At 41.9% G+C, this 10299-nt stretch overlaps 1 protein-coding gene across 1 annotated transcript; it reads left to right on the top strand.

Annotated features, from left to right (window-relative positions):
• Nucleotides 1-479: 479 nt before the first annotated feature.
• On the top strand, nucleotides 480-10234 carry LOC135519316 (very-long-chain (3R)-3-hydroxyacyl-CoA dehydratase 2-like). The gene is made up of 7 exons (XM_064944483.1): nucleotides 480-714; nucleotides 2385-2502; nucleotides 3339-3357; nucleotides 3945-4033; nucleotides 4643-4764; nucleotides 8704-8882; nucleotides 9287-10234. Exons 1-7 carry the CDS (start codon nucleotides 590-592, stop codon nucleotides 9364-9366), a joined length of 732 nt encoding a protein of 243 aa, XP_064800555.1. The 5' UTR covers nucleotides 480-589; the 3' UTR covers nucleotides 9367-10234.
• The last annotated feature ends 65 nt before the right edge of the window (nucleotides 10235-10299 follow it).

Genomic DNA, 10299 nt, shown 5'->3' with positions numbered 1-10299 from the left:
AATTAAAGAACGCAAATGAAACATTTATGCATTTCTACATTCAAATGTATAATGTGCAGGCAAATACAAATACACCTCTTATGACCCTTTAAAATAGTTTTTTTTTCTGGTGTAACACTGCCACCAGTGGGTGGAAGAGGTACGTGAATATTCCATTGTTCCTTTCCTCTTATTTCTAAGGCTTATATTAAAAATGGAATGGTTCGAAAAAACATTACGTACATTACCACACATAAAGAACAACATGCAGCAACAGTGGTGCATAAAGAACCATAACGATATTTATGATTTATTGTAATTCGAAATATGGGCTATCCGATACGCACAGTATTTTTGTTTGTTTTGTGACAAAAATCCATACAAATCTACGGCATTAACAACTCAAAAGCAATCACTAAGCTAAGGTAAACTGTTCACGGTGATGTTTCGGTAGGGGGCGCGGGCTGCTGGTCCCGTAAAATATTGCGCAGGCCCAGTTTACGCCTTGCATTTCCTGATTTGGTGGACTGATTGGAAGAGTAGCTCTGCCTGATTGCTATTTTCTAGGCATCTGGCACACTAATCGGGCAGCGCCAAGTGGGGTTCAGTCATGTCAGCACCTGCTATGGGGACCACGAAGACGGCTCACAGTGATGTGGCCCCGAAGAAAAAGAGGGGACCGGGTGCCCTGGCTACGGCGTATCTGGTTATATATAACGTGGTTATGACAGCTGGGTATGTACACAATTCTGATACACTTCCTGTTTGACGAGAATGGGGTGCAAGCGTGCATGAGCTGTCATGATTAATGTCATGGGAAGGCTCGTGCCTGCTACGAAACTCGATCCCCGAACTGTTTTTCTGGCCATTTTGCTCAATAATGCTTGTATTTTGGAAATAATGACAGGCTAATGATTAAATCATTCCCATGTGAACAACTCTGCTTCGCTGGCAACACGTTGTCGATAACTCGTTTCATTGTGCTGCCTTCAGCGACATTGCAGCACATCATTAATGTGGACAGAACTAATGTGTTGTTACTTTGTAACAGCCTCCATCTGAAATGTATCAATTGTCTGTCTTTGGTTACAGTTAGTTCTAGTGCGCGCCTACAAAACACCGCAATTAGCTATGTTGCCTAGAGTTGCAACTGTAATCGCGTAAATAATCAGTCAAAAGTTTGGACAAACCTACTCATTCAAGGGGTTTCCTTTATTTTTACTATTTTCTACATTGCAGAATAATAGCGAAGACATCACAACTATGAAATAACATTGCAGAATAATAGTGAAGACATCACAACTATGAAATAACACATGGAATCATGTAGTAACCCCAAAAGTGTTAAACAAATCAAAATATATTTTAGATTTTAGATTCTTCAAAGTAGCCACCTTTTGCCTTGATGACAGCTTTGCACCCTCTTGGCATTCTCTCAAGAGGCCATTCTCTCAAGAGAATGCCAAGCATGTGACGACAGCTTTGCACACTCTTGGAATGCCAAGCGTGTGCAAAGCTGTCATCAAGGCAAAAGATGGCTACTTTTGAAGAATCTAAAATATATTTTGATTTCTTTAACACTTTATTGGTTACTACATTATTCCATATGTGTGATTTCATGGTTTTGATGTCTTCACTATTATTCTGCAATGTAGAAAATAGTAAACATAAAGAAAACCCCTTGAATGAGTTGGTGTGTCCAAACTTTTGACTGGTACTGTATGTAATATATATAATTTTTAAAAGGATGTAATTATGTACAGTAATAGCTATTGTTCTTTATGCGTACTGCATGTAGTTTTGCAACCACCATTTGTTAACTATTTATAGTAAAAAATAAAAACTGTTTTGGCAAAAAAAGTTATGACAGTATTTCTGATTTCACTCAGCATTATGATACAAGTTGTTGTGAAAGAAATTGCACAAGTGCAAAATGCTGGATGCGCTCCTGTCCTAACAAGTTAGGTGACGTTACAGTATACCCTCCCTCTCCCGTTCCTGTCTGGTGAGGTGATACTTTCCCTCTGTGATACTTGCTCTGTTTATTGAGCACCAGCTACAATGGCTACATCGTGCCTTTTCAGGGGCTATATAGCCTGCTCAGTTTCTATTACTAACTTTAGTAGATTAATATCTATCACGTTCAAAACCTGTCACTCCTACCAATCACGACTGTTCAAGAATATGACTGTGCAGATGCTGTTTCCATCTATGTATTAGGCCTACGTTCTGTGTGGTTGGACTGTTTTGCTTTACCCTGTCCTCTAAGAGTAAACTGAGGCTATTATTTGATACCAGAAATGTATTTCCACCCAGAACTCCCTAGAAAATAGAACCAGTTGTTACAGAGTAGACTATCCTGGCTAAATAACTGAAATAAACATGAAATGTGTGTGTTCTTCCAGCTGGCTGGTCATTGCTGTGGGCCTGGTGCGGGCGTACCTTGTCAGAGGCAGCTACCACGGCCTGTACTTCTCTATAGAGAAACCCCTGAAGTTTTTCCAGACCGGTGCACTCTTAGAGGTGAGTGGATGTAGGCCAAGTCTCTGTTGTAGGGCCTCAGGGTCAGACCTGGGTCATGTTCATTAGGTACACTAGTAAAATGGAAATCTGTATACTTTTTCTTATTTGACAAGTTCAGGTAGAGCCCCCTTTATGTCACTTCCTTACAAAATGGTTTCTCCCCACTGAACAAAATCTGGGCTTTTATTCAGAGCACTTAACAGGACAGCCCCTAATCGCTCTCTGTGTGTGGTGCATTTGGTAAGTCCCCTACTGTATAAATATAACTTAATGGCAGGAATGTTCAAGCACATAGCACTGATGTATTTTTAAATAGAAACTCCTCCACAATGACTGGCCTTGGCCTTCCCCCGCTCCCACCTCTGTGCTACTTACAGACAGCACAGAGGCCTAGAAGGGTGTTAGTGTGATCCTCTCCAGCCACACTGTAACACAGAGGGAAGGGATTAGGCCTAGTGGAACCCAAGCTCAGTCTACATGTTGCTCTTATTCCAACTCCCTCCATTCATAAAAACACCTTTAAACACTGGGCATTTCCAGTGATTATGTTTTGACTAGTGTACTGGCATTTATCTAGTCCTTAACCAGTAGAATGAACTGTCTTGGTGTTCATATCCACTATCATAGGATTGACAGACTACATCTTATTGCCATATTTAACCTTGATTCACTAAAGAGCAATATGATAATTGCATACATTAAAAAAAAGTCAATTAGTCTCAAACTCATGTACTGACAATCTGTGTGGAGATACTTTATGCAATTAATTGTATTTACACTGACCATATGGTGTGACTGTATTTATGCTGAGTGTTTTTATTTTTATTTCCGTTCAGATATTGCACTGTGCAGTGGGTAAGTTGAAGTTCCTCCCTCTTCTCATGGTCAAAGTTGTGTAGTCTCTACCGGTCATGTGGACATAAGCCCTACTGAGAGCCATTGCCTCAGATAGAGATAGCCTTTCCAGGCTGCTAAGATAAGCCTGGCCTGATGGTACTAATGTGATAACGAGCATGGCCCTGCTCCATTGTGTTCGTTGCACTCTCGGTTCACAGTCCACTAATTATCTGGGATTTGAGGCTAACCCTTACCTTCATTATTGCAGCTGTCTTTCTCTGTCTGGACATGTGCTGCCCTCTGCTGGGAAAATCTAGACACTACACACATGTAGCCCACAGCTTAGTCAGTGTAATACAATGAATTTTGTAACTGGAATTGGTGTGCTATATTTTTCGCTATCTTATATCAGCTTTTGTGTGCTGTCTACGAATTAATAGTCCAACACTTGACATACTTTTGCACAAATTTAAAATATGTCTTCTCTTTTCTTATCATCATGTATTTTGCTCAGTATCACTGTTGTGAAGTGGTAAAGCTGTGTTTTGAGGTGATACAATACATATCTTCTAATGTGATGATCATGCTGTGTTCTCCTGCTCCAGGGATCGTTCCATCCTCTGTGGTTCTAACGGGGTTCCAGGTGTTGTCTCGGGTCTTCCTCACCTGGGCTGTGACGCACAGCGTCCGAGAGGTACATCTCTTCTTCATCTAATCATTCAGCCCCCCATTCACCAATTATGGAACTAGCCATTTATTTTCCAGATAAGTTTAGCTTGTTTGATCTGTTGGAATATCAGGATGAATCAGCACTGTGAATTTGAACATTTGAAAGCTAAAATATTACGGAGTGAGACAGTAAGAAATATTCCAACTTTATAATATGTGGTCATGGTTTCAGGGGATCAATGCCCCTCGATGTTGTCTTCATCCCAAAGAAAGAGACTTGCTGATGCCTTAAGGTCTGTGAGCCTGAAATAGTGAACATGCTTGAAGCCAATAGGATGAATAACACTAACATGTTTGTAAGGTCTGAAACGCTCTACTGCCAATGTGTGTTTTGAGTATTTGCAACTATGTTAATTTACAGAGACTGACTTTTGCTTTAAAATCTTGTGTTTACAATTTTCTCTCTCCCATGACATGCAGAGTTACAGCGTAGTGTAGTTGGTGCAACAAACTGCACGGTTCTGCTATAACCCCTCGGTCTTCCAGTTGAATGAATCTACTACAAGCTATTGCATGCTAGCTTTGAATTGTCTGCCCAGTCTCACCCCTGTCTGTTTGTCCTGTCTGATCCCAGGTCCAGAGTGAAGACAGTGTCCTGCTCTTTGTATCGGCCTGGACCATTACAGAGATCATCCGCTACTCCTTCTACACCTTCAGTCTGCTCAACCACCTGCCCTACCTCATCAAATGGGCACGGTAAGAAAAGCTCCCCGCTCCTCCTTTTGGCCAACTGAATGAGAGAGGCACTCACTTCACATTGGAAAGAAGTGCTGTAGAATTACTTTGTGTGTTAAATTCAAAAAGGGGGTTATAGCTATAGGACAGACACTTCAAAACCTTATTCCTTATGATTTATTATTATAATTTATTCATGTTATTTAATGTGTTTCTATGGGCCATACTTTTGACTGGTACTGTATATACAGTGGGGCAAAAAAGTATTTAGTCAGCCACCAATTGTGCAAGTTCTCCCACTTAAAAAGATGAGAGGCCTGTAATTTTTATCGTAGGTACACTTCAACTATGACAGACAAAATGAGGAAAAAAATCCAGAAAATCACATTGTAGGATTTTTTTATGAATTTATTTTGAATTGGTGGCTGACTAAATACTTTTTTGCCCCACTGTACATGTGTATATACATATACATATATATACGTGTGTGTGTGTATATATGTGTGTGTGTATATATATATATATACATACACACACACACACACACACTGATCAAAAAAATAAAGGGAACACTTAAACAACACAATGTAACTCCAAGTCAATCACACTTCTGTGAAATCAAACTGTCAACTTCGGAAGCAACACAGATTTACAATAAATTTCACATGCTGTTGTGCAAATGGAATAGACAACAGGTGGAAATTATAGGCAATTAGCAAGACACCCCCAATAAAGGAGTGGTTCTGCAGGTGGTGACCACAGACCACTTCTCAGTTCCTATGCTTCCTGGCTGATGTTTTGGTCACTTTTGAATGCTGGCGGTGCTTTCACTGGAGTGGTAGCATGAGACGGAGTCTACAACCCACACAAGTGGCTCAGGTAGTGCAGCTCATCCAGGATGGCACATCAATGTGAGCTGTGGCAAGAAGGTTTGCTGTGTCTGTCAGCATAGTGTCCATGGAGGCACTACCAGGAGACAGGCCAGTACATCAGGAGACGTGGAGGAGGCCGTAGGAGGGCAACAACCCAGCAGCAGGACCGCTACCTCTGCCTTTGTGCAAGGAGGAGCAGGACGAGCACTGCCAGAGCCCTGCAAAATTACCTCCAGCAGGCCACAAATGTGCATGAGTCTGCTCAAACGGTCAGAAACAGACTCCATGAGGGTGGTATGAGGGCCCAACGTCCACAGGTGGGGGTTGTGCTTACCGCCCAACACCGTGCAGGACGTTTGGCATTTGCCAGAGAACACCAAGATTGGCAAATTCGCCACTGGCACTCTGTGCTCTTCACAGATGAAAGCAGGTTCACACTGAGCACTTGACAGACGTGACAGAGTCTGGAGACGCCGTGGAGAACGTTGTGCTGCCTGCAACATCCTCCAGCATGACCGGTTTGTTGGTGGGTCAGTCATGGTGTGGGGTGGCATTTCTTTGGGGGGGCCGCACAGCCCTCCATGTGCTCGCCAGAGGTAGCCTGACTGCCATTAGGTACCAAGATGAGATCCTCAGACCCCTTGTGAGACCATATGCTGGTGCTCTTGGCCCTGGGTTCCTCCTAATGCAAGACAATGCTAGACCTCATGTTGCTGGAGTGTGTCAGCAGTTCCTGCAAGAGGAAGGCATTGATGCTATGGACTGGCCCGCCCGTTCCCCAGACCTGAATCTAATTGAGCACATCTGGGACATCATGTCTTGCTTTAGTCCAGGTCTGGGAGGAGATCCCTCAGGAGACCATCCGCCACCTCATCAGGAACATGCCCAGGTGTTGTAGGGAGGTCTTACAGGCACGTGGAGGCCACACACACTACTGAGCCTCATTTTGACTTGTTTTAAGGACATTACATCAAAGTTGGATCAGCCTGTAGTGTGGTTTTCCACTTTAATTTTGAGTGTGACTCAAAATCCAGAACCATGGGTTGATAAATTTGATTTCCATTGATAATTTTTGTGTGATTTTGTTGTCAGCACAGCAGATGCGGAAGGCTGACATTTTACCTGTACAATTTTATGTAATGCTCACCTGATTATTTAATGTGTGGGTTTAAATACTGTACACAGCCCTCTATTCACTGTCAATGTATGAGACATACCGCCATGTCGATTGGTATTAACGATGGGGAAGTTCTTTGATGCTTTACACTAGAGTCTCTGTCATTCCGAGACGGTGGAAGTAGGGGTGCAAGCATCTTGAGAGAATGTGACTGCGCAGTTAAGAACCGCGTGTAAACGGCCTATCTTTTCTGCGACATAAAAGCTCACAGCAAATAAAATATGCATCTAATACGAACTGAACTATTATCAGAAACGTGTTGGATTGTTTTCACAGGTTTCATATCCTTATAACCGGTCAAACTGATGTCATTTGGAAATCTTCCACTGAAAATCTTTTAGCTGTTTCAGATTATTGCATTTTCTCCCCGGTCCCTAAACGTCCTCCCTCCGCGAGATAAGCAGACATAAGAGAGAGAACTTTGTTGATTTCAATTAGATAATTGATGTGTTTTTTCTATCGATTTAAGGCATTGTTGTAGTGAGTTAGACTTTATTTAGTCTTTTTAGGGCCCTTCCAGATTATTCACCTTTTAGTTTTAACCATAAACTGGCACACCTGATTCAATTAGTCTTGACAAATCATCAAGGCTTTGACCCATCGAATCAGGTGTGTCAGTTTAGGGTTAAAACAAAAATGTGAAATGTCTGGGTGGGCCCCGAGGAGAGGGTTGGGTAACCCTGTTCCAGGGCAACATGTAATGACAGAAGAGTTGCCTTCTAATTATTATAGGCCTAGACAAGTTGACAAACAAATGTCTTCCAAATGTCAGAAATTATAAGATATCTAGTAAAGAAAATGTTTTTAATCCCTTTAAAAAAAATCGTTATGCCATTCCTGCTGTCATTATATAGTGCCTTCAGGAAGTAGTCATACTGACATTCTACATTTTGTTGTGTTACAGCCTGAATTTTCCAAGAACATGTTTTCACTTTGTCATTATGGGGTATTGTGGGTGAAAAAAATATATATATATTTCATAAATTTTGAATTCAAGCTGTAACACAACAAAATGTGGAATACATCAAGGGGTATGAATACTTTATGAAGGCACTGTATATGTTCATAACAGAGTTATACGGGGCTGTATATAAAGAAACCTGGGCGTGTACGACACTCCATCCATAATGTGTTTTCTCAGTCTCAACCATGGCAACAAAGGCCTACTCATTGGGGAGGACCTTTTGTTGCCTGGTAGCAAATGATGATGATGATTCTTCTAATGTCAGCCAATGTTGTGGTGCTTCACTCTTTTCACCTTCAGTTGACTTCATAAAGACAGTTTGTGGTACATGACAGGTAGAGGAGCTGCACGATATGGACAAAATATTAAATAGAAGCATTTTTTATGAATATTGTGAAAGCAATATGAGAAAACAAGAGTCTGAACTTGGGCATGACAACAAATGAACACGTCTGGGAGGAGTAGTTTTCTATCAGAACATGCTTCCCCAGTCCCTATCAGAACATGCTTCCCCAGTCCCTATCAGAACATGCTTCCCCAGTCCCTATCAGAACATGCTTCCCCAGTCCCTATCAGAACATGCTTCCCCAGTCCCTATCAGAACATGCTTCCCCAGTCCCTATCAGAACATGCTTCCCCAGTCCCTATCAGAACATGCTTCCCAAGTCCCTATCAGAACATGCTTCCCCAGTCCCTATCAGAACATGCTTCCCCAATCCCTATCAGAACATGCTTCCCCAGTCCCTATCAGAACATGCTTCCCCAGTCCCTATTAGAATATGCAGTTGCACAAACAACATGCGGCACAAGATCTGGGCCACCACCACTGTCACCATGAATTGAAAGTCAGCAGAATTAATTTGCTACAGTAGTGATATTGCAGCCTCTTTCAATCTGGATATTGTACATGTCCATATTGAAATGTACTCCTTCCATCCGATCTCCAGGTACACATTCTTCCTAGTGCTGTATCCTATGGGAGTGACAGGTGAGCTGCTGACCATCTATGCAGCCCTGCCCTATGTGCAGAAGACAGGTCTCTACTCTGTCACTCTACCTAACAAGTACAACTTCTCCTTCGACTACTACTCCTTCCTCATCCTCACTATGGTCTCCTACATTCCACGTAAGTGTCTCTGTCTTTCTCTCTTTCTCTGTCTCTCGCCACATTGCATCTCCCCTTCCTACTCGCTACAATACATCACTGATTTACTATTTCAGTGGTACACCAGTGATGTGTTGGATTGAGTATGTAGGGGAGATGCATTTCATGAATTACAAAAAGCGAACATCTAGACAAGCGAGCACTAAGTGTGAAGTAATGCATTACAATTCACATTAAGATGCTTTGCGCTGTGAATTCTAATGCTCTACCTTGCACTTAGTGCTTGCTTGTCTAGATGTGGGCTTTTTAAATGTTGTGAAATAACTCATAAATATGTTTTAAGGTGTCTACTTAATTCTGCATATGATTCTATGGTTTCTTGTTTTTTTTTATCTGACTATGTTGTCCTCCCGGTGTTTCCCCAGTGTTTCCCCAGCTCTACTTCCACATGATGCGTCAGAGAAAGAAAGTCCTGGCCCACGTGGAAGAGTACAAAACAGAGTAAACACAGCAAACACACGGCAGACTGATCACATCATGCCACGGGGAGGAGGCTTGGCAGACTGATCACATCATGCCATGGGGAGGAGGCTTGGCAGACTGATCACATCATGCCATGGGGAGGAGGCTTGGCAGACTGATCACGTCATGCCACAGGGAGGAGTGGAAAAAGACGAGATAACCTTAAAAAAAAGAAAAAACATGCCTGACCAATTAAATATGTCTGCTTGTTGAAATACCAAGAAACTCAACTCTTTTTCAGATCAAGAAAATAACATGGGGAATGGGGATGATCGATCTAACAATGGTTCTTGCTAATCAGTTGGTTCGGTTTTGGGCTGTTGCCTGGCTATTAAGATGCTCTTGTCATTTACAATATACCAACTGCTTTTCGTTTTCTTTGTAAGTAAATGCAGTTACCATGTTATCAAAATACTACTTACTCAAAAACTGTTTTGTAAATGTGATGATGATCCAGTTCCGTTGCACTGGCCCCTTTGAGAGGCAGCAGAATGTGCTGAATGCACTGATACAATCAATGCCCTCTTCTCTCATAGTTCAGTGGAAGACAAACACTAGAACCCCCCCCCCCCCCACCTCCATTCTATCACTGGTTGCATCCCAAATGGAAGCCTATTCCCTATATAGTACTATTTAGGGAATAGTGCCATTTGGGATGCTACGATGCTTTGTGCTCTAATGAATAGTTGTCCTTTGTTAGGATGGATGGATGGAGGGTTCCATATTTGTCTGACTCAACGGAGGACTATGCCTGTTTAAGTAATTTATTTCTGCGACTAGATTTTTCACCTGCAGAACTTCTGATCACATTCCATTTGGTGTAATAAAGCTTTTCTTTATTCTGTGCTTTACATAGTTTTGTTTTCCAATACTTATTTTCAAATGCTCAACTAACTGCAGTAATTCAGTGCTTATT

The sequence above is a fragment of the Oncorhynchus masou genome, chromosome 29 (assembly GCF_036934945.1).
Source record: "Oncorhynchus masou masou isolate Uvic2021 chromosome 29, UVic_Omas_1.1, whole genome shotgun sequence".
In the NCBI taxonomy this organism is placed as follows: domain Eukaryota; kingdom Metazoa; phylum Chordata; class Actinopteri; order Salmoniformes; family Salmonidae; genus Oncorhynchus; species Oncorhynchus masou.
The sequence above is the reverse complement of the archived record's forward strand: the minus strand, read 5'-3'. Positions and strand labels throughout refer to the sequence as shown.